The 25,494-nt window shown below is 44.0% G+C and overlaps 1 protein-coding gene across 2 annotated transcripts in view; it reads right to left on the bottom strand.

Annotated features, from left to right (window-relative positions):
- The window catches only part of Frmd5 (FERM domain containing 5), a 278,473-nt gene extending 253,436 nt beyond the window's left edge, over window positions 1-25,037 (bottom strand). For both annotated transcript variants that reach the window (XM_050134360.1, XM_050134361.1), the window contains exon 1: window positions 24,801-25,037. In XM_050134360.1, coding sequence (XP_049990317.1) covers window positions 24,801-24,902 — 102 coding nt within the window. In that variant the 5' untranslated portion in view covers window positions 24,903-25,037. The remainder of the gene's footprint in view (window positions 1-24,800) is intronic.
- Window positions 25,038-25,494: the final 457 nt, after the last annotated feature.

Genomic DNA, 25,494 nt, shown 5'->3' with positions numbered 1-25,494 from the left:
AGAAGAAGAAGAAGAAGAAGAAGAAGAAGAAGAAGAAGAAGAAGAAGAAGAAGAAGAAGAAGAAGAAGAAGAAGAAGAAGAAGAAGAAGAAGAAGAAGAAGAAGAAGAAGAAGAAAAAGTTCCAAGGTTGGGGATGGGATGCAAAATCACCAGCAAAAGGAGAGAGTGGAACATTGGAAAGAAGTGAAATTCCGTAGTGGGGGAGGGGAGGAGGAGAGAAGGGGGAGGAAGAAACGGAAGAAGGGAACACAGAATATTTGGAAATATCCAAGCATGCAGGCGCACTTCTCTTTCCCTGTAAGCGCCAGTGGTTGCTGAGGCCTGCGGGACCAGGTTTCCTGTTAACTCACCAGAGCAGACTTCTGAGGGCCCTTGTTTTAATCGCTCGTTAGAAAAACAGGAGCTTTGATAAGACACAGACAAAACAGAGATTTTTAACTTCAAATGTGGCGCCTGTTATTATAATTTCTGAGAATCTCAAACTCTGCTGAGCTATTTGACTACAATTTCTAAATTGTGATAAAACTATACTGACTTCCGTGTTTGAATATTCCTTTCAATATCATAGCAAAAAGTACTTTCCTTGTTGGAACATATCTAGACAAAGGCAATTATTGTCAACTTCAATTTCTGAATATCTATTCAGAGGTAGAATATAGCATTCAGCCTTTGAATATTGTCGTGTGTGCCGAGCTTTAAGCCGTTTTTTTCCCAGAAGTGAGATGATATCAGTACATAAATTGTTGAGGGGATTTTTCCCCAGTCTGGGGACTGGGACACCGGGCTCTGCGACACCCGAGCTGCATCTCCAGCCTTCACTACTTTTAAACAGGGCCCCACTGAGCTGCCAGCTGCTCCTGAGCTCATCCGCCCAGACCAGGGCAGAACTCGCAATCTTCTTGCCTCAGCCTCTTGCAAATCTGGGATTACAGGCACGCACCACCCATCCCATTCCTCTGATTCTTAGACATGACATAGTATGTTTGTTTGCTTGCTTAAACCATAGCCCAGGCTTGCTTCAGACTCAAATGTAGCCCAAGCTGGCTTCAAACAGCAGCCTTCAGAGTGCTGGGTACCAATAGCATACCACCACGCCTGGATCTTAAACACAGTTGTTTTCTGTCAAATATACATTTCCCTAGCAGGCTTTCCACCTGTTTTGGTTTTGTTTGTTGTTTTGTTGCTGCTGTTCCTGGTTATATTTACGTATCTGGTTGGTCACGCCAATATACTTTCAGTAGAGGCTGGAGAGATAGACGGCTCAGGAGTTAAAAGTACTGATTGCTCTTGCAGAGGACTTGAGTTCGATTCCCAGCACCCAGAGGATGGCATGCAAGCATCTGTAATTCCAGCTGCAGGGGATCTGGCGCCCTCTTCTGGCCTTCATGGGCAAGAGGCAGGCATGTGGTGCGCTGACATACACATAAAATAAAAATTCTAAAAAATACATTCAGTGAATGTTTCACATACTACTGCGTGCGTGGAATGAGATCCCCTTTTCCCAAGATGTTCCCCTATTGAGTACAGTTGAGAACTTAACCTCTACTTACTATTAGTTTCCTATTGGTGAACCCAACACACCCCTCAACCAGAAGCCTCATGCAGACAAAGCAAGCCAAGTTTCTAGGTTTGACTGCCACTTTTTAAAATCTTTGCTTTGCACACAATACTTCTCTGCATTTGTGTTGCAGTATGATGGTCTGACACATTAGCATACAACATAACGACCAGCTCAGTAACTGGCAAGTCCATCATCTTAAGCACTTACCGTATATTTGCACGGTAAGAACAACTACCCTCTAGCTATTTTGAAACTTACAATATATTATTGTTTATAAAGTCTATATTGTACTGATGGAGCTTTGGCCTCTAGATACACCATTGGCTTTTGTCTGCTCGTCCACAAACATCTAACTGGTTATATAATCCTTACATTGAAAGTTCTAGGTTGAGTTATTTATTTCTTTAGTTTTTTTATTTTTTATTTAAAATGTATTCTTTTATAAACATATCGTTTAAATCCTTTTACTTACAATAACTTTCTAGAGTCATCTATAAGGCAGACCTACATCCCTCTAGCTCACCATGCTTTCACATAGTCTATTCCTTTTACTACGTTTAAAAATGTATAATCGTGCTAGGCAGTGGTGGTGTAAGTCTTTAGTCTCAGCCTCAGGAGACAGCTGGATCTGTGAGTTCGAGGTCAGCCTGAGCCACATAGCAAGCTCCAGGGCAGGGTAACAGAGTGAGACCCTGTCCCACAAAACATAAAAACAAAAGATACACGCGCGCACACACGCGCGTGCGCGGCACACACACACACACACCCTAAAACAATTATTACTTGGTGACACAATATGTACACAAAAGCAAACGTTCTGGAAGCTCAAAAGCAATCCAAGGATGCCAAGCAGAGGCAACTCTGCTTACAGTGTAGTTACACACTTCTTATATAACAATATTCTAAACAGAAAATACACTGTTATTAGGATGGCGGTAAGTTTAAAATATGACTTAATGCGCATATTATTAAAATACACGATCTGGGGTCAGGGAGGTACCTCAGGGGGTGGGGCACTTGCTGAGCATGCTCGAGGCCCTGGTAGAGTTTCCACTGAGGGAGAAAAGACTGAGGAGTAAGGGATAAGTTATAAATGCTGCCATAACCAAGCCAGGCAGTATTTCAGGGAAGCCACTCTATTTCCAGTCAAATCATCTACCAAAGAGATCAGACTGCCCAGTTCACCAGCAATGAGTCTCTCTGGTCTACTGAGTATCTGTATACACTGTGGGCTTTGGCTTATTGTTTCACGGTTGTACTTAGAGCTTGAGACTTTTTGTTTATTTTCAGTATAAGATGAGGCATACAATAAAAGACTGAGATTGCTTTGCCTGTAGTATCTGGAGAACACAGATAATGTTTTTTAAATAAAGACATGATTTTCCCTTGGACATAAATGATTAAAGTCTACGCATGCAAAACTTTGAATTCCAGGGCCAATGCAATGACTCAGTGAACACAAGCCCTTGCTGGGCAAGCCTAAAGACCCAGGTTCATTGCCCAGAACCCATGTGGGGTGGAAGGAGAGGATCGACCCACAGAACTGTCCTGTGACCTCCACACCAGCAGTATGGCATGCCCTTAATCATAAATAAAATAAAATCTTTTGAAATTTTTCAGATGCCATTGAGTAACTCAGCTGGCACAGACACCATTGCTTTCCCCATGCCAGGCTCCATCCTCTGGAGGGCGCTGTGTCCCTATGGGGGGGGCAGACTACATTCGTTCTTTTAATGGAGTATCATTGTGTATCATTTTTATTTAGCTACACAATATGTTTCTAAAACAAGATGTAGATCTCAAAACTAATTATAAGTGAATTACAAACACATCAATTTCTATCCCCTTTACTTTTAATTTAGGATTAAGGTCAATGACATTTCGTAAAATAGTCTACAATTTCAAAAATTAAGGGACATGCTATTTTTCAAATATTGCTCCAAACAATGAAGGCAGATACTACAACACCAACAACAACAAAAAGCTAAATAAATCTGTAAGAATGCAATGATATTCTATGCTAGATATTATTAATCTCTAAAATCCACATTCATTTCAGTATTACTCAAAATATGCAATTTCAGTTTTAAAATAAATTTGAATAAAAAGAAGCTGAGGGCTGGAGAGGCAGCTCAGTGGCTAAGAGCATTACCTTGGCAACCATGAAGACTGGAGCTCAGACCCCCACGTAAGAAGCCCAGTGTCCCAGCAGAGGTCTGGCGCCCCAGTCCTAGTGAGGATCACTGGGTCTTGCAGGATTCCAGCGTGGCCGAGACACAAGCCCTGGTTTGGGGAAGTCCCAGGTTCAAAGAAGGCGGAAAGTGACAGCAGAGGCCACCTGACACCCCCTTGTGTCCTCCGCATATGGACAAGTATGCACACCCACTCACACATGTACATATGTTCACACAGACACGCATGCACACCAATAAAGGAACGAATGGATGCATATACTTAGAAGATGTTGAGAAGGCTGACCGTAGTGGTACATGGATGTGGTGGTGCATGCCTTTCATCTCAGAGACAGGTACAGTCTGGTCTACATAACAAGCTCCAGGCCAGCCAGGAGCTACATAGTGAGATCCTGTATCCAAAATAAAATAGAGAAAAGCAAACGGCAAGGGAAAGAGAGAAGAAATTGGTAAGATAGACAATGACCACTGAAGAGGAGTTTGAATACCCTCAACAAAAACCAAAGCAAAACATTTTCCCTCAAAAAGCAAGGAAAGGAGTTACACTCAAATGACACCCTCTCGGCCCAGGGAGCAGAACAGGAAGCTACTTCCATCTCACCGAGGAGAAAGCTGCCTCCAGTGCTGAGGTACAGAGGGCTGAGGCTTCCTTCCACGCTGGACCGAGGAGACGGGTCAGCAAAGGATCTCTCTTCTTGTCAGAACTGCGGGAGTTGAAACACATGACCAGGCCATTCCTACCAGCAAAGCTGGCAGTAATAAGGTATCGTGAAATCTATTCCAGACCAACGAGTGAGTCTGGACAAGGAAGAAGAGTATTAGATTTCAAACATGTCTTAAAGGAGCAAGAAGCTAAGAGAAGAGGCCGTGGGAAACGATGGAAAAGGGAAATTCAAGACTGAAGAAAACTATGTGTTACTTACAGGTTTAGTACTTCCGCCACGCTCGTTAAACTAAACATCTATACAAAATTAAACCAGTCTATCTTTTCCATAGGAGGAATCTCAAGTACTCATATTGTTTTTTTTGGGGGGGGGGCGAGGGTGGACAAAAATAACAGAATTAGTTTTCTGAGGAAGAAGAGGAGGACCCAGGTCAGAGCAAAGTTTTCCCGAGTAAGTAGAGATGCAGGGCAGAATACAAGGAAATTACAGCCAAGAAATGAGTGTGGTGGTTAATGCTGGCCTGTCACCTCAACCTCGACGCCACCCAGAATGGCCTGGGAAGAGCTTTAACTGAGACACTGTCTAATTGTCTACATTAGCTTGAGCCATGGGCACATCTTGGGAGCTGTGGATGACACCATCCCCCAGAGCAGGGCCCGCAACTGTATGCGGAAGGAGAAAGGAATCAAGCAAGCAGGCCTGCATGCGACTAGATGTGATGTGACTAGCTGCGTCAGCCTCCTGTCCCGTGACCTCTGCCGCAATGGACTGTACCCTGGAACTGTTCAGCAAATGAGCCCCTTTCCCCCCTAAGTGGCTTTTTGTCAGAATGTTTTATCACAGCGATGAAACGAGGACAATTGTGGGAGGGAAACTCACTAAGACAAAAAGTACACATCACAATTAAAGATTATTGCTAAGAATATAACTGCAGGGGAGGAGCTCGTGGTGCTCCACCCCTAACTGAAGAGCAATTGGAAGTTAATGGATGCTGCAGGAGGGGGGTAGCGATCACACAAGCAACCCTAATTAAACTCAGCACGTCTCACACACACAAAAAGGTGTGGCCAGAGAGACGGCTCCGTAATTAAGAGTTCGTCTTGACCTTGCAAAGGACCCAGATTTGGTTCCCAGCACCTGCATCACGTGGCTGACAACGACTACAACTCCGGTTCCAGGGAACACACTGCCTCTAAGATCTGTTCCTCGGGCGCCTGCACACACACACACGGTGCACACAGACTCACGCAGGCACATGTCCATACAGAAATAAGGATAAACAAATCTCATTTTAGGACGATAGGAGCCTGGGAAGGGGAAGGGCGCGGTAACAGAGGTGAAAGTGATCAAATGCATCATACGTATACACAAAATTATCAAAGAATAAAAACATTTTAAAATAGTTAAAAGAATAAAACTATTCCTGAATAACACTTAAAATGTTATTTTAAATTTTTTAATTTAATTTTAATATCACATCTCCTCCCTCACCCCCGTCTCATTCTGTGTGTGTGTGTGTGTGTGTGTGTGCGCGCGCGCGCGCGCGCACGCGCGCGCGCGCCTGTGCCTTCATCTTCATCCAATTCTTTGAAGTAGGTTAGGTAGATATACCTATTATCTTTTCTTACTTTTGGGGAAATACAAACCTAAAGAACACCCAGGTTATGACATTCATTCTCATTCGGGGTGGCACAGGCGGTCTGAAGCAAACCAAGACTGACTTCAGGTTTCTAAACACAAAGGCGGCGATCTTTTCACTATACCATCATTACATAAAGCTACCGAAACCTATCACAGACAGCCAATAGAACCCGCTCAGTCTAAGCAGCATGGCTCAGTCATCAGCCTTCCGGCCGACCTCAGAGTCATCACTGAAGACCTGAAAAGCCCCGGTAAAGATTTCAAAACCACTTCCTTCTTACAAAAAAAATCATAATAACTTACTTTACCCATGATGATGACAGTTAATGAATTCAATTTTACTCTTTCCGCACTGACGGGCCACTGCTGGTGTTTGTCAAAACTGATCACAAAATGTATGTCTGTTTCCCCACAGCAAATCCCTGCTTGTTCCCTCACCTGCTCTCACGAGGCATTCTCATTTATAACCTCTGACAGCCGGGCCACTTTCCTACTCATTGCTTAGAAACCCAGCACGCTCACTGTGGAAGGCTTGGTACAGAAATCCGTTTCCTGAGGAGACACAACCCTCACTTCTCACAGCATGAAAGATGACTTAGTTTCCATTACTACCTCTTACCGTCAAGGAAGGTTTTAATATTTCTGATTATAAAAAATATTAAGTGGTGGGCTTTTCAATATCATTCTCCAGTAATCAACCAAATAAAGCTGGGCATGACCACAAATACCACACCAAGAGCAAGGACCACTGAGTCAATTCCAGACCTCAGGGCTAGGGGCAGTGCGAGGTCTCCTTTGCCTCCCCACTCCCCCTCCCTGCACTCTCCGATGCTAGGGAAGCAACCGCGGGTCTTATGCATGCTAGGCAAGCATTTACCACCTAGCTGCACCTGAGCCCCTAAAATACATATGGAAATGCAACAGAGCAAAAATATCCCAAAACAATCTCAAAAGTGAACAAAGGAATTAGAGAGATGGATCAATGGTTAAGCGTACTTGCTTCTCTTCCAAAGGACCAAAAAATTCGGTTCTCAGCATCCACACAGGCAGATCATAACTGCCTGTAACTCCAGCTCCAAGATATCAGACACCATCTTTACATGGGCACCCATATGGTATTTACAGACACACAGACACATACATAAAAATACATCTTTAAAAGAACTAAAGGGAGAAGGTCCAGTGGTTAAGAGCACATCCCAGTCTTGCAGAGGATCTGAGTTCAGTTCCCAGAGCTCATGTCAGACAACTCACAACAGCCTGTAACTTCAGCTCCATGAGATCTGGTGCCCCCTTCTGGGGCACAGGTACCTGCACTCACACATAAGCATATTCACAGACAGACGGGCAAACAGATACACACACACACACACACACACACGCACGCACACAAAATCTTTTATACAAAGAGAAAGAAGCTAGTGAAATCATATTTCCTGGTTTCAAAACTTCCTGAAAAGGTAAATTAATCAAGGAATTTGGCACTAGAATGAAGGTAGAAAGATGGCTGAACAAAACTAAGAGTCAGAAATAAGCCAATATATTAATGATCGTCAAAAAAAAAAAAACAGACCAAGGCAATTTAATGGGAGAAAGAATAGTTTTTAAAACTCATAGTATGAGCCTTCCATATGTCCTCATGCAAAAATATCTAGACCACTATTTTGGTTCCCAATACCTACATTAGTTCACAGCTACCTGTCAACACCAGCTCAAGGATATCTGATGCCATCTTCTGGCCTCCACATGCAACTGCACTCGTGTGCACATACCCCACACAAACACACATACACACACAAAAACACAAATAAAATCTTTGAAAAATAAAAAGACAGTCCACATAACACAAGACAGTACTTTCAAGTATCAGATAAAGGTATTATATCCAGAATACATAGTGGATTCTAACTCAATGAAAAGAGAAAGTCCAATTTAAAATGTGCGTGCCAGGCCTGAGGACACAAGCCTATAATTCCAGCTCCTAGGACACTATGGCAGGGGGATCCCAAATTTGATGTGTTTATCTAATTATTCTTTATCAATAAAAAAAAACAGGAGTCAGATACTGGAGTAAGAACATGGATGATCAAAGAAGCAGAGAGGCCACTGGTTACCTCCTCTCTCTTATGCTCCTCAACCCCAAAGGTTTGAGGTCTCTCGGCCCCAGCTTACTGTTTACTATCTCCTGCCCTCAATCCAAGACCTCTATGGCTATATCTGGTTAGCTAGTGGTTACCTCCACCCTCTCACTCCACGCAAGCTTTATAGTTAGAATATGATGAAAATATCACACAACACAAATTCAAGGCCTACCCGAGATAGAAAGCAAATTCAAGGCTAGCCTGGGCAACTTAGTGTGATCTTGTCTCTGAATAAACAGTAAAGAGAGCTGAGACTATACCTCAGAGGCAGAGCACTTGCTTAGCGTGCAGAAGCATGGTGCCAGGCTCAATCCCCAGCACCCCCAAAAAATGCATATACAACATGGACACATAAAGTAGCAAAAGATTTCATACACAGTTCTTCCCAAAATAAACATAAAGGGATTAAAATATTCTGAACATTTAGTCATCAAGGAAATGCAAATCAAAAAGGCAGTGTGCCAACGAGACAGTGTGCCATACTTTAGAGTGCCTTAGTCAAAAGTGCCAGTAAGAGTGAGGTCTCGCCAGAAGGTACTGCAGCCCTCAGGCACAGATTGCGAAAACCACGTCACTGTCCCTCAAAATACTATACATGGGCCAGGCTACATGATAGCACGTGCCTGTAATCCCCGCACTCAGTAGAATCCCGAGGGTTCAAGACTACCCTGCACTGAACACTGGCTATGAGGTCAGCTGGGTGTAAATTGCGATATTATTTCAAAAAAAAAAAAGTGAGGTAGCTCAGAGGGCAAAGGCTATTGCAAGCAAACCTGATAGCCCGAGTTTAATTCCCAGAACCCATTGATGGAAGGAGAGAGCAGACTCCTTTGAGTTGTCATCTTCTCTCCATTGATGTGCAAACATGGGCACGGGCGCGCACACACACACACACACACACACACACATACACACACACAGAGTAATCAAACGATCAATGAAAAACAATTGTTTTAAGAAAAATAAAACGGCAAATGGCCCAGCAATACCAAGACTAGGTATGGACTCCAGGGGAAGTAAAAACATATTTCTACATAAAAACCAATACATAATAGCATTATCCATAATAGTCAAAAAATGTAGAAACATTCTAAAAATCTAACAACTAATGACTAAACAAGATGGCATATATTCATACAGTGAAAAATTATTAGACAACAAAAAAGAATAAAGTATGGATCCAGGTGTGGTGAGATATGCCCATCATTCTAGCACACATGAGGCTTAAGTAGGAGTATTGTATAAGTCTGAGGCTAGCCTGGGCTACATGACAAGACTCTACCTCAAAACAAAATGACTACATGAGTAAACCTCAAAAATAGTCTGCTTGCACAGGAATTGGACTCAACACCTAATAACAAGGAAAAATACATACATTCAAACACACCACAGACATAGGCACCCGTGTACACCACATGAAAGAAATTATCAAAGACTACATGTACTATCATCTATTATAAAAAATATATCCAGAAAAAGAAAATCCCTAGGGATAGGAAGCAGACTGGCATGTGCCTAGGACAGGGTTCAGGGAAGGGGAGGGGGCTCAGGAGTAACCACTAAGGGTCTGGGAAGTGGTACTGACTTTCTAAAGCTGTCCCATCTTGATGCTTGCACAGCTCTGTAGTACACCAAGGACTGCTAAAACACTTCCTAAAACAATAACTATGGGATACAAACTGTTTCAAAAAGAAGCATTAAGCTACACGCAAGAAACCAAATTCATACTGCATAACCACAATTATGACACTATAGAAAAGGCAAAACTCTCAGGAGATATGTCGGAACCACAATTGTCAAACGCTGGAGAAGGAGGAAAAGACAGACCTCACAGGAGCCCAGAAAACCACAAAGTTGCTACATGTGTCCATCTGTCAGAATTCTGACAAGTATACACCTGAAAAGGGCACAAACCTTACTCTAAATAAATATATATCTTCCCCCCACCCGCCAAACAAAAACCGGATCTTTTTTTCCCAGACGAGGTTATACTGTGTTGCCCAGGATAACCTGAGCTGAAGAAGCCTCCTGCCTCAGCCCCCCAAGTAGCTTGTCCATACTGATCTAAAACGTGACGTTGTATTTACACTATCGAGCTGAAAACAACAAAACAGTATTTGGAAGCTTGAAAGCAAAAGAACAGTCTCCTGGATCTGGAGAGATGGCTCAGTGGTTAAGAGCACTGCCTGCTCTTCCAGGAGACCTGGGTTCAATTCCCAGAACCCACATGGCAGCTCAAAACTGTCTGAAATTCCTGTTCCAGGGGATCCGACACCCTGACACAGACATACATGCAGGCAAAACACCAATGCACACAAACGATAAAAATAAACTAATTAGCTAAGAAAGAAAACATTCTCCTTATAAAAGATAAACTAGTAAAAGTCAACATAAAATTTAAGTCATCTATCTAAGTCCATTAATCTAAGGGGGAAACTAGAGACAAGTCCTAATTAGCTCCCAAACCCAGCCACCTAGTTAACCTAAACAGATCACACCCTCTGTGTGATCTTAGCAATGTTTTTATTTATTCTATCTATTCCTCCCTCCCCCCTCCCCCCCTCCCTTTCTCTCTTCCTTTCTCTCCCTGTGTGTGTGGTAATGTATATGCCATGGTATATGTATGGAACCACATGGTAACTTTCTCTGCGTCCATCGGTACACTGGTCCCACCTTTATAGGGTTCAAACTCAGGTCCCTGGACCTTTGAGGCAGGATTTTTGATCCACTGAGTCATCTCACCAGCCTGCCTAGACCTTTTCTAAAAAGGCGAAAGAAACAGAAAGTTTGGCCTATTTGGGTGATATGGGATTCCCCTCTGTAAGCTGTGAATACCATTGGTTAATAAAGAAACTGTCTTAGGCCTGTGATAGGGTAGAACAGAGCTAGGTGGGGAAAACTAAACTGAAAGCTGGGAGAAAGGAGAAGCCATGGAGCCACCGCCGACATGTCAGAACCTTGCCGGCAGGCCACAAGTCTCATGGTAAAATACAAAATAATGGAAATGGGTTACAAATTTAAGGTCAATTTTGTTATACTGTGTATATATATATTTCTGTTCTTGACTAAGGTATTATCAATGTGCAGTTCATTTAAAAATGTAATGTATAATTAAGAAATATAGGTTAATAGATAATCATCTATAATAGTCAAGCTTGTAGTCATGTTAGGTTTTCTGGATATATAAAGATATATTTCAGTTAGATAGGTATTCTTCAAATATTTCAGAGACCTTCAGAATATGGCATTTAAAATGTTTTAAGAAGTTAGGACTTTTCATGACATGAGACACATCTGCTCCTGGCAGCACCAATTACTTCAAGAGGAAGATGGGCATCGAAGAGGCTCCTTATGGAGTTTGCTAGCCATTTGGGCAAGAAACTGCTCTTGCCTGGACTGCTTGATGTTATGCTGTGTGAACTGAACATGTAGGACCCACAGAGAAAGGACTACTGAACTTGCCTAAAGGTGGTGGTCCTTAGGGGTTCCTGCTACATGAGTCTGCCAGACATTCTGCAGGACACAGAAGAAAGTGATGGACAAACTGCCAATATAGGCAGAACTGTCTTTGAAATTCCTTGCTTCATGGAAAAGTCTGGGATACTATGGGCCTGTAGGCTGAAGATGGATGCTCCAAATATACAAAAGAACTTTGGGTGACTGTCCAGGCAGTGAGATGTCTCTGCCAATTCTAGAATTCTGGAAATAGCTTACAATGCACTTCCTATTTTCTTAGGTAATATTATATCCTTCTGGAAAGTTTGATGGAGTTGAAGAATTGAGTCATAGTTTTCCTTAGTTATAGTAAGATATAAAGTAGATATAAATATTATAACTATAATTCTTGCTTGATAACTGTTTTGTTATATGTAATTTTACTATGTTAAATTTAAAATCTTCCTTTTCATTTAGATAGAAAAGGGGAGGTGATGTGGGATTCCCCTCTGTATGCTGTGATTACCATTGGTTAAAAAGAAACTGTCTTAGGCCTGTGATAGGATAGAGTAGAGCTAGGCGGGGAAAACTAAACTGAATGCTGGAAGAAAAGTGGCAGAGAGAAGCCAGGGAGCTCCACTGGAGTTTTACCTAGTAAGCCATAACCATGTGGCGATACACAGATTACTAGAAATGGGTTAAATTAAGATGTAAGAGTTACCAATAAGAAGCTAGAGCTAATGGGCCAAGCAGTGATTTATTTAATACAGTTTCTGTGTGATTATTTCGGGAGTCTGGGCAGCTGGGAAAACAAACAAGTGGCCTTCATACAATTAGGGGGGAAAAAAAAGCACAAACACATTTACATCATACCTGATTAATCTGTTAGAATAAGAGTTTTTATTATAAAGTAGAAAGGAAAGGCTACGGACTTTTCGGTGTTCACTAATACACTGTTCAGGGAGAAAGACCTTTGGTTTCGTGTGGACGTAATTACTAAACCACAGCCATGGAAAGGGACCACTTCTGAAAGCATTACACACCCTGCAAGACATCCCTCAAAGCCGGATGAATTCCAAATAACTTTCTAATGTGTTTGTCCAACACCTTTGATCCTAAATACCATCGCGTACAGTAGCAGAGACAAGTAGTCATTAATCCGACCCAACCAAAGCAGATTCTGCCTTCACTGAACAAGAGCTCTTAGGATTCTTGACTAACAAGAAACAGTCCCCCAAAATGTAAGCTCTGTTGTACAGTAGATAAAATGTTACTTTGTGTTGTGCAAAACTACAATCAGATTACAGACAGGGGAGGCACCACACTCTTCCTCCAACATAACCCCACCCCACCCCCCGCCTTGAGGAATAAAGGCAGCTGTACAGAACAGCCTTTGGTGAGAAGAGAGAAGCACTTACTGGACTGTGAACAATCTTCCTGCGAACTACAGAATGTTCTAGCACCAAAAGAGGCCAGTGGACCTTCAGTTTGAGCCTTCTTTTTCGTAGGTGAAGAATCACATTGAGTCTTGGAGGTCGGGTTGCCTGCCCAGGCTCTCACAACACTCCAGAGACACACATTGAAGACAGATCTCAAGTTTTCACCACGGACTATTGAACCCCCTGCTGATTTCAGCAGTAAGCCATGAGAACAACTGTGAACGCGCGCAGACCTGAGTTCGAATTCAACAGCAGACACAGGGTCATGTTGAGAAATAAAAAATAAGTCAGTAGGACATTCTCCACTTAACACCGAATCCAGTCAAAGCCAAAACTTTCCAAAAGTTTTTAGATTGAACCTTGGTTTGGGACAGATTTCTATTCTTACTGTCTCAAGTTCCGGTTAACTAAAATATGCAAGACTTGGTTTAATAATGAACTTTAAGGGCACCTATCACCATATGCCATGTTCTGCCTTTTTGTATATTAACCTACGTTAGGAAGTTGCGGGGTGGGGAGTGGGGGTGACACGACAGCAGGTGTGCAGATGTTACATGACATCTTTGGGAAGTTGGTTCTTTCCTATCATGTTACTTCCAGGGATAAAGCTGAGGCCACCAGGTTTGGAGGCAAACACCCTTTACCCACTGGGCCATCTTGACAGACTTACTGTTGACACAGGCAAAAGCCGACCTCAGCCATGTCTGAAGTTAGAGATGACGATGAGGTTACACTGTCTGCTGTGCATGAGGCTAGCAGAAACAAGACCTTAGCTTTGATCTCCAACACCAAATAAAGGAGAGAGGTTCTATTAAATGAGTGGCTGAAAGTCCAAAAGCAAAGAGAATGATAATGAGTGAGCAGAAAAACCATCACAAGAAAAAACGGAACAACGTAACTAAGCTATCCGCAATACAGTGCAGAGGGGAATTGCTGACCTAGCTTGCACAAAACCCTTGCCTGGACCTCAGCACAAAGGGGTTGGGGATGAGAATTTGAGAAAGGGAAAGTAGTTTTCCTACTTCTCTTGCCATGCTCTTTCAACCAGAAAGGAAACATATCTAATGTAAAATACATTATTGATAAAAAAAGATAGTCCATAATATTTTATAATGACATGTTGGGATGTCTAATTTGCAGTAAGACAGTATATCATTGTATCTGTCTCTTAAAAATAATCAGACTGTCAAGTATCGCCAATATTAAAATTAGAATATGAGTAATGTCTTCCTTATCACAGAAATTATTAGAAAACAGTTCGTAGATGTGATTTCTGTAATATGGCTATTCATTTACACAAGCTTGTCTAAATCACCCCATATGTACTAAGAAGTCAGCAGGAGCCGGAGTGATGGTTGAGCAGTTGAGCGCACTTGCTGTCTTGCAGAGGATGTGGGTTCGGTTGCCAGCACCTACATGGTCTACATGGTGGTTCACAACCATCAATGACTCCAGTTCCACGGGATCCAGGGCTCTCTTCTGGCCACCAGAGGCACCAGGTACGCGTGTGGTACGGATATATAGATCCAGACAAAACATTCGTACACACTAAGAGATAAGCAAAGAGAAGGTTGGTTTTCCAGGGCATCTCCCTGTTATAAAATCTGGCACTGCCATAGTTCTGCAGTTACACCAAGTAAACTATCTTTGTCCAATACATAGAATCTGAAGCTGAACACAACTTGGAGTTATCTCTCTCTCGGCAACCAAGCTCCTTTCGAAGAATAACCTCTGAGCAGCATCCCAAAGAGCTAGTGGGCTGTCCTTTCGCACAGACTGTGTACCATGAACCGGCAGGCTCACTGTTCCATAAAACACTCTAGGCATCTTTGCCAGCCCACTGAGTCCTTCTGACCTACAGAACTCTAATCCATATCAACTTTAGGGGTTTGAATCTCTTTAGACAAAAACTGAAATAAAGCAGGCTGGGTGGGTGCTTCCACCTGCTAAATTATCTCTGGAAACGCACGAGTTCTTCGGTGAACTGATTAACTGTGTTCTCTAGTATTGTGATCAATGTTCTTATCTGTCTGGCTCACGTGTAACAAAATATGAGTCTTAGTGGCACCTGCCTAGAGCACTGGAAACTCAGGGAATGCTGAAGGCAGCTCCCCCCGCCTTAGGTATCCTCACAGCGAGGAAGGAGCCCAGATTAGAAGCCTGTAAGTTAGATCAGGTGCCAGGGGGCGGGGGCTCTACACTAGCCTGGTGACAACAGACAATTTTATGACGACGAAGCGCCAAACTGTGTGAGTTTTTGAGTGTTTTGACTTACTCCTACTACAAGTTCAATAGAAGTAGCCAGACATTTTCATGTACCCTGGGGCATGCTGTTTTGATATACCACTAGCACTTTTTTCAAATCTTGGGCTTAAGGGCCTTTGCTAAATTTTTTGGCTCCCATAATAGCACTTCTCAGCAAACTCCCTTAATCTTTCCAACAAAGGAGTGCTCTTACTGTCAGCTATCCCCCATCCATCGGACTTTAGGCGATCCCTTCTTTTTCCAGAGAAAAATAACCTATTAGCATTGGCAATCTGCCGAACACTGATTGCCCCAGTGCCAGACACTCCTTTCTTGGAGGTTCCCATCTCCAAAGCTGTGGCCTGGCACTGTGTTCAGGACTAAAAGTGCACCCTGGGTAGGGCTGGCAACTTCAGAGTTGGCAGGGAGGGGTTCCCTGGGGAACCTAGGGAAGCATGCCCTGGTGATCTACAGAAGCTATTTTTGGTGGGCACGGGTTTAGGGACAGAGATGCTCAAATGTGGCTTTTTAGGGCTTCGTGCGTCACATTCTTCACTGCTACAACAACCGAGGGGCAGCTGAGTCCATCAGCAGTTTCCTAAACGTCAGCTAGAGGATGGAATTTGATCAGTACACTGACGCCCAGGAGAAGAGACGTCTTGGGAATAAAACATAGGTAGTTGCTACAGCTGCAGCATTAAGATTGAAACGCGCCGCCGTCATTTTGTGAGGAATCTTAATTCGTGTTACACAGTCTCCGAATTAGACATCACTCACCACCAGCTTCATACATTTATTTTTAGTTTGGACTGATTCCTCTCAGCCTGTCAAACATGATTGAAATTGTGCTGACAGTAATTCTCTCTCAGCAAGTATATTTCTGTTGTTTGACTCAACTATACCGGAGTAAGTGAGATAAACACAGTAAAAGAAAAACTAAAGACTTAACATCCTCAGCTTTTCTATCTGAAGCGGTTTCTTAACTCAGCCTGGAATGCCCTCTATCCATTTCCGAGACCCATTTTCTGCTTTGGCAATCTTTCATAACCTAGATCAAATTTCACCTCCACTGGGAACTATTTACTAACTTGGGAGTCCCTCGCCCTCTCCTAACTCCCCTCCCCCATTTATACTGTCAAAGTGTACCAGCGGCCTTAGACCCCAATCCATGGTGCTTAGAAACTGTAAATTCTTAAACGACACTTAAAGGTGCTCACTACTTCTTTCTCCCTACGCTCTAAGTAGTGGAGTATGTGTGCTTGGAAAACAATGCAGAAATACACAATGATAAAGGCCTGGAGAGATGGCTCCGTGGTTAACAGCACTGGCTGCTCTTCCAAAGAACCTGGGTTCGAGTCCCAGCATCTACATGATGACTCATAATTGTCTATAACCCCACTTCCAGGGAATCTGACGCCCTCTTCTGGCCTCCACGGGCACTGCATGCACATAGTGCACATGCACATAAGTAAAACATCTATACGAAATAAATAAATATGTAATGATCGAATCATTATTAAGATGAAGACCATGAAACTGATAACTGCAACGTCAAAATGGTAGGATGAACAAAATCCTTAGAATCCTGCCAACCTGTGGATGGGTCTGCATATGTGTAAACAAAGTAAGAGAGAAAGACCATTCCAAGAATAAAAACTAGATACCTGAGATTCAGTCTTTGTTTCTTCTCTCTTACTTCCTACATCCAATAAACAAGAGTTGCTCATCCTTCCCGCGAGGCCTCTGTAATCAGGCAGGGACTCTCAAGCCTAGGCCGCATAAAAGCCACCTGGAAATCTTGGTCTAAAGGGCTTCAGAGGCAGAAAGATGGCTCAGTTGGCCAAGCACCTGCCTTGCAAGCACAAAGACCAGAGCTTAATCAGTAGAACCCCTCTGACCAAAGAAATGCCTAGCATGGTGGCACACAGGTGTCATCTCAGAAAGAAGAGACGGCGGATCCCTGGCTTGGCCTACTCGGTGACCTCCAGGCCAGGGAGAGGCTGTGCCTCAGGAATGGTGCATGGCGCCTGAAGAACACCAGAGGTTGTTCCCCTGGCCTCCACGTGCATGAGCACACACATGCATGTGCACCCCAACACATATGAGCATGCATGCACAGATACATATGTAAGGTTTTAGAGCTTGGTCTCCAGTTTCTGAATCACTGGGGCTGAGGGGGAGCCAAGAGTTTACATTTCCAGTGAGTACCCAGTTGGGCACACGGTAATTCCGTGGTTCCACAGCCATATTTTGAAAACCACTGGTTCCACCCATTCCTTACTTCACTCCGTCTTCCACATTTTTGACAGGACTCACAGTTTCTACAAAAGGAGTGGGAGCCCTGGGTTATAAAATAGGAAGATGCTCTGAATGATGCATGAGACAGCTAAATCTGTCCTGCTCTTGAATGGGTTCCCTTAGTAGGCACCAGTTTTCTGGGGCTTCGAAATGATCACGAATACTCAGAGTGAGTCTAGAAGCACTTCTAGAGTGGTCCGGAGCACTTCTCCATACAACTCGGCAGATGAGGTCACAGTCATGCAAGTCGTCAGGGTGGGGGTGACAGCAACAATCACTGTCAAAGGGCTGCTTTCTGTAGGCAAGTGAATGAACTATTGTGCACAAACTCAACGGATGCCAAGCTTGGGCCCAATTCTTTTGCCTGTACAGCATGGCACGGAAGGGTCTCCTTAGAGAATTCGGTTCACATGTTTGTGCTTTGTCTTGTACCCACAAGCAAAAGCCTACAGACTTTCAACCTAAGAGTCTTCACCAAGGTCCTGTCTTTCCAACCTAGAACATTAAGAAAGTTGGAAAGATCATAGTCACCATCTAGAGAAATAAAGAAAAATCATTTCAGCTGGTGGAAGGCAAACGCACCGGTCAGAAGGCTGACATCAGGAAGGATCAATCACATAGCAGCCTTGGAAGAAGTCCATGATTGACATCGAGGGATCAGTCTCAGAAAAACTGGAGTTCAGGAGATTTGGTAAGATGGCTGAGTCAACAAAGGGCTCACAACGCATGCACGAGGCCCTGAGTGTGGATTGCTAGCACCCACATAAAGAGCTGGGCATGGCAGCGTGTGCCTGGGGAGGCAGAGAGATGATTCCCAAAGATCACTGTCCAACTGGTCTAGCTAATCTGGTGAACTCCGCTGTCAAAAAATTGGAGAACAATTAAGTAATCTAAGTTCAATGTAAATGTGTGTGCATGTGCGCATGCATACACACACACACACACACACACACACATGCTTGGGGGTGAGGTGTGGGGCTGGAGAAGTGCTCTTAGATTCTGTTCTCCATAGCCCATCTTTGACCTTCCCTATATTTAATGTAGTTGTATTGGTCCCCAATGCCCAGAGTCTTAAAGGAATAGACGACCTGTTTCAATGCTAGAATGGATATATGATTGGGTATTTTGACCTTAGGGGAAACACTCACCCAACAACATGAGAATGAAAATGGCTTAGTACTCTTCAGATTTCTCAGCTGCATAAAAAATAAGCAAGCAAAAAAAACACACAAAGATGACCTGAGCTTGAAGGATCAAAGCCAGAAAACAAGAGGGACAATGACTACCAGGCCACCAAATGATCATGACCACCACTCTCTGAGCACCACAGATGAGAAAATCAGTCCTCTCCAAATTCACCTGTGCTGTATGAGCCCTGGCCAGGCACACCTCAGGGAAGAGCGACCCACAGCGAGCTGCTCCGTGAAGCGGGATCTGCCGGTTCAGACACTATGTTATAGACTAGGCTGCCCGGCAAAGACGAATTCACCTTGACATAGCCCTCACTAGAGGCAGCTGGGCAGCACGGTTCACTTGGTGTAGCAATGACTCTGGCGATAGGAATCAAAGAGCTTTAAACAGCTATGAGGGATGATGCACTCAAACACTGATGCTGGCAGGCCACTAAAGTTCCATGAAGCACTCTTCACCGGCACAATGTTCACTTGCTACGGTTCTTTCTACCTGCAGGGATGGGGTGGGGGACCCGAAGGACAAGAGAAAAACCAATAGGTGCTTACTGACCGGGTTCCATAGGTTCAATAAAGGTCAAGTGCAAGTTACCAGAGATGCCAAAGAGCTCATAAATACCACACTTACACACTTGACCTTCTCAGGAAACCGGTTTGGGAGAGATGGGTTCAGATGTGTTGTAGAGTTAGATGTTTATTGTTTGCAGGGACATGAAATCTGGTGGTATTACCACTACAGTCATACAGCACAAATCAAAACAAATGGTTTTTGTTTGTTTGTTTGTTTATAACTGTGCAGGCCTCAAGCTAGGTGCTGTAATAGTTAGGTCCATGGCTTATAGTTTGCTCTTATTCCATCCTTTATAGGTTCCAAAGTAGAATTCTCTACAAAAAAAAAATCTTTTTGATCATTTTAGGACAGCAATTATGTTACCAGTAAAGTATTTCCACAAATCAATGCCTAGCTTCTGATACTGTATTATGTATGTCAGACCTATGCATAAACCACTGCAAATCTGTAACAGAAATGTCTGTTTGCCTGGTGTGGTGGCTCGCCTACAATGCCAGCACTTGGAAGGCAGAGGCAGGAGGATCTCTGGGAAGTCAATACCAGCCTGGTCGACATAGTGAGTCCTGGGACAGCCATGGCTACATAATAGGGAGACTGACTCTATCTCAAAGAAACAGAAGTCTGTTTTGAAAGTGTGATGCTGATGATAGCAAGCACAGCTATGATACATGAGTCTCTGGGCTATGATGCTAACTCAAAATTTCATGTTCTTTTATTTCACGGTTTGCTGGATTGCCTCATCTAGCACATTCATGCCAAGCGTTTAACAGAATTCCAATTCATACAAATACCCATAAGTGAAATCTGTTGCAGTGAACGTTTCTGGATCCCCCGAGAGCCGCTGACACCCCCAAACAGGAAGAATGAGGAGACAGTCAAGGATCCAGAATTTATCTTCTGTGCCAAAAGGATACATTTTATGCGATATCTAATTAGTTTTATACAATATTTAATACTGAAGTTAAGCAATACAAGTGCTTTTAGGATTCTGGGAGGCTAATTTTATAGTTATCTTAATTTCAAGAGCTAGAGACTAACTGGCTTGCTATTGTAACAGAGATCCTGAGACAGCATAATTACCTGCTAAGTAATTTTTTAACAAAAATCAATATTCATGAAAATACAACAGCTTTGTGTTTTTCTCTATGAATAAAATTATCTAATTTTCTACTAATATTCATTCCGCATTAACGAAAGCAAGGACTCTACTTACAAAATGGGAAGCAGGAATTCTTAGAAAAGGCAACCATAGTCCAAGAATAAGCATCCTCCTGAGGATAGGACAGAGGAAGGGAAATGGACTTTATTTACTGGGGTGGGGGTGTCGAAGAACAACTTGTAGAAATTGTTTCTCTTCCTCTACCATGGGGGCTTCTAGGATCAAACTCAGGTCATCGGCCTTGACAGCAAGCACCTTTACCTGCTGAGCATCTCATCAGCCCAAGTTCTTAAATTTTAAAGAAAAGTTCTAATAAGAAATTATACTACCCCAGGACGGAATTTCACAACTTCATTGAGATTAACTAGAAATCATTTTAAGGCGACTTACGATTCAATGTGACTTATTTTCCTTTTTTTTTTAAAGTAAGAATTTCCCAATTCTATTTTGTGTTTAATGTGTTCCTCATTTATTTGCAATATTTCCAAGTAATTTTCTTTTTGCTATGAAATAAGCATTAATATTTCCACTGTAAAGATAAGAAAATTAAGGTAGAAAAACAGGAAGCAATTTAGGGAGTCGGAATAGAGAGTAAATAAGAAAGCCATTGGCTTAAATACAGTAAGGTCACCTACTAACAATAAGTAAATTCCTTTGACCTTTGGGACTGTTTTTGCACCTATAACAGAAACAATACTACCCACCTCTTTCCTGTAAGGCACAAACAAAGTGTCTAACAGAATGCTTAGCATGTAATCAGCCATTCGGCACAGGACCCACCCACCAATCCACCATCCCATTTTCCTCATTTAGTACAATGGATATATAATCAATCCATAATGTCATTGTGAGGGAAATGAGCTACAATGAATGCAGAGATCCCTGGCAAGCCCAGGACTCCACGCTTGCTCGCTCGCTCGCTCGCTCGCTCGCTCCCTCCCTCCCTCCCTCCCTCCCTCCCTCTAGGTCTCCAAATATTGGTCCCTCTGTAGAACTGCCTCTGCACACACAGCTTATTTATAACACTAACTGAAAAATCTGCTTAACCTGGCTGCTTAATCTGTAATTTCGGTGTGTCCCAAATAAAATCTAACTCATTTCTAAGGTGGTTTTCTCTTTGAGTTATCGCCCCCCCCAAAATATTTTAATTTGTCCAATAGATACTGCTACTAAAATGTCTGCACTGTGTCCTAAATAACACATAAACTATTAAAAGTGCATTGTTTAGGACAAAATATATCTAGACACTTAAATTATTCCATTCAGGTTGACTTCAAAGATACTAGTTAGTCTTTTCATTTTTTTTCTATATGCTTCCAAATAACAAGTCAGGTAGAAAATGTGGCAAATGAATACAGATTTGCATAGATAAAAACAAAAGAGTCAAAAATGTGGATCAGATCCGAACGTACAGGCAATGACCTTCAAAACTGGCTACTAACAACGTTCTTCACAGGGGAGCAATTACACAAAATCCTCCTATGTATACTGTCGTTTCTCCTGGTCTACAGATACATTTCCATATCAGAAGGGATGAAAGAGTAGGCCTGCGACTGGGAGAACCGTCTTTGCAAAGATAGAAGCCGTTCTGGCTACCTTAATAATCACATCCCGAAGGCCAGCTCATAGAACTGCATTATGAAGTGCCGCTAAGCCAATACGTTGGCAGAACAGCTGCACAACTGGAATTGACCAAACACGGCTTTCATGACACCAAACCACTGGTATATTTCTAATTCTGAATTGCCCTCCACAGTCTCTGGCTCTTTTAAAAGCCATAAAAATATTTCTAAAATAGACACCATATCTAAATGACAGTATAACACTTCAAGAAAAAAAAGGGGGAGTCCAAATAATCATCAAAAGATTTAAAATATACAGTACTGCCATTCTTAAAGTGCTGAAAATAACACTTAGCTAAATAAGGAGCCCACCCCCCCCTTTCCATGTTAAAACTATACCGAGTTGTTTAACAAGTAAACATATGTGGACACACACATACACACACAAAAAAATATAAAACAAGAAAGTTGCTAAGAAAAGTTCAATCTCCAAATGCTTTGTTTAAAAGCAGTATATAAAAAATTAGAATCCTGTAGATAATTTTCCTTTTTTTTAAACCTTTTCCCATATGGATAAAAACAAAGCAAAACACTACGTAACTAGTGGTGTAAAAAAGACAAATACACTACAAGTCCTGTGTTTTACAGCCCACACCAGCATCCCCATGTGCAAGGATTAACGCAGCTATACCATGGATGGGGCCATGACTAAGTTTTATAACATTAAATTACAAAATAAGAGTAACAAAAAAGAAACACAAAAAGTGGAATATAGTAAACATTACTCTAGTAAGTCCAATTGAACGTTAAGATATTTGTTCTCTTTGACAATAAGAACCATCCACAACTACAATATTAATCCCCCTCACCAGCTCTGAGGACCAGGGAGAACCACACGTACCCTTTCCTGATAGCCAAAGTCAGGAGGTTATACGCATTTTCAGACGAGTCATGTTTCCTTTGCACTCTACACCTTGGCAAAAGTTAATGACCTACTGGAGGAATTTTATGTCACTATATTCCACAAAAGTATTCTTAGGATCTATGAAGTCTAAACCTCACACTGCCCTCGGCAGGCTATTGTACACATTAGTTAAATTTTTAAACCAAAGGATAAAGACTTTTAAAGCTCTTGACAATGTACTCAAACTGCAAAGGTGTCGATTCCATGTTTTCTCCTCCTCCATTAAAACAAAACGGGGAGAAAACTGTACATAGAAACAATGACACCAAAGAAACAAGAAGTAGCACGCCATAGAGCTGGAAAATATACATACCCTCTCCGTCACAGCCAATTACAAAAATCCTTTCACTTAATGGCTAGCGTCTTTATGGGCGCTTAATCTGTATTAGATAGCCTTCAAAAGGTGGTCTGTGCTCTATTTCTACTCTCCTGGACCTTTGGCAGCAGTCAGCACTTAAGCTCAGGGCTTGGGGAGGGGGAGTGCGCGGGGGGGGGGGGGGCTGAACTGGGCACAGTCAGCATCAAGAAGCAGCTCTCAGACACAGGAGCGTCTTTCTCACATGTCTCTGGTCTCTGTTTTATGCTATTGAGCATTGTCAGCAAGATGGATGGATGGATGGATGGATGGATGGATGGATGGATGGATGGATGGATGGATGGGGAACATCCTGGGGGCAGGGTCTAAGCAGGCAGGGTTTTTTTTTTTTTAATCACTTCTGAGTCTAGAAGCCTCCTCCGGGTTCTTGTGGGAAAGGAAAGGGATCAGGTGAGACCCTCCAGGGTCCAACTTAATTTGCTTCTCCACAAAGAGCAATTTCTGCCAGTGAGCGCAGGCTTGGTTCTCTGGTAGAAGAATTAAACATGAGAGCATTGTCGGCGCTTTCAACCTCTGACTTTATAAAGGAAAGACTGCATTCCTGGGGAAAACACTACATGATTCCTGACGCGCCACACACCAGTAGTGAAGGGACTCGAGCCAGGGGCTGTAAAAAACCCTTTCAAAACGCCAGGTTCTGAACAAAACGCTGTGCGGCTTTGTTACATTGTTGGCTTTTCCGTAAGTCTCTGATTCTTTCCAGCCACTGCCAACCTCCAAATTGCTGGGACTTGTTGCTAAATCTTTGCCTCACGCCCCCCACCCCCAGAAATAACCAGCACGTTGAGATTTGGGGATCAAAAGGCGAGGAAGGGTGCTAAACCCTCACAGCACAGAGGGCTGGGCGCCTTCAATAGGCCACTCTGCATGGGCTGCGCGTTCCGTCTGACTCACAAACGCTCGAGAGAAATTATGACATAAACCTTTATCCTTCCAACCAGGGGAATAAAGGCTGGCTGGAGGGCCTGGTGGGGCTCGAGGGACCTCAGCCCGCGTCCCGACGGGGCGACCCGGGTAGACGTCTCCCGCCCTGCCCGCCTAGCTCCGGACGCCCGCCCAAGGTGCTACCTATCCACCGGCTGGAGGAGCAAAGACCCGGGGTCCTCCGCCCCGGAGGGCGCAGAGCAGAGGAGTTGCGGGTGCGGGACGCGACTCACCCCGCAGGGGCGCACGGCGCGCGGTACCAGCCCCTGGCTGAGCTCGGGCAGGGATGCCGCGCGCCGGGCGGTGCGGCTGCGGGGCGGACAAAGCGCCGCGCCGGGGCTAGAGCTGGGGCGACCCCGGGCGGCGGCCCCCCGCCAACTTGGCCGAGTGTGGGGAGCGGGATCCCGCGAGCGGGCGGGCGGGCGGCGCGGCGCTGACCTGGATGGTGCAGGTGTACTCGCTGTCGTCCAGCAGCCGCACGGTGCAGCTGTACTCGCGCTCCAGACTCCTGCTGCTGCCGCTCATCAACCTGCTCAGCATCTTCCCGCCCGCTCGCCCGTCCCCGGGAGCGACGCGGCGGCGCTGCGGACTCCGGACCCGTCGTCCTTCAGCGCGGCAGCTCCGCGCCGGGCCCTGGCACCTGTACCATCACCCTGGCCGGTTCGCCGCCACTGCCTCCTCCCGCCCCACTCCTCTTCCTTCTCCAGAGCCACCACCGCCTCCCCCCAAGACCCAAGCAAGCTGGGTTCTCTCCCGGGCGCCCCACTGCCCGTGCCCAGATCATGGGGCGGGGCCTAGATAGGGGGCCAATGGAGGTCAGCGCGGCGGAACCGATTGGCAAGAGGAAGAGCCAATCAGAATAGGGAGTAGGGATGATGAGCGGGCTGAGGAAGCAATCATCGCAAAACAGCAGTACCAAGCCTAGTCGGGCCAGCCCTCTAGCGTCCCAAGCCTTCGCTCGCACCCTTCGCGGGCGGTGGTTGGTATGAATGCTGTTTGTCCTCGGCCGGGCCATGTGTGGACACTTGACAAGATCGGTGTCTGCTACCTAGAATAGCATTTGAGCTGTTCCAGGAGTCAAGTCCTGCGCTCTGCAACGCGCGGTTCCTGCCCTCTGAGAAACCAAGGCGAG

Source organism: Alexandromys fortis, unplaced genomic scaffold (assembly GCF_014885135.2).
Source record: "Alexandromys fortis isolate MF-2015 unplaced genomic scaffold, M_Fortis_MF-2015_v1.1 scaffold_6, whole genome shotgun sequence".
Classification (NCBI taxonomy): Eukaryota; Metazoa; Chordata; class Mammalia; order Rodentia; family Cricetidae; genus Alexandromys; species Alexandromys fortis.
The sequence above is the reverse complement of the archived record's forward strand: the minus strand, read 5'-3'. Positions and strand labels throughout refer to the sequence as shown.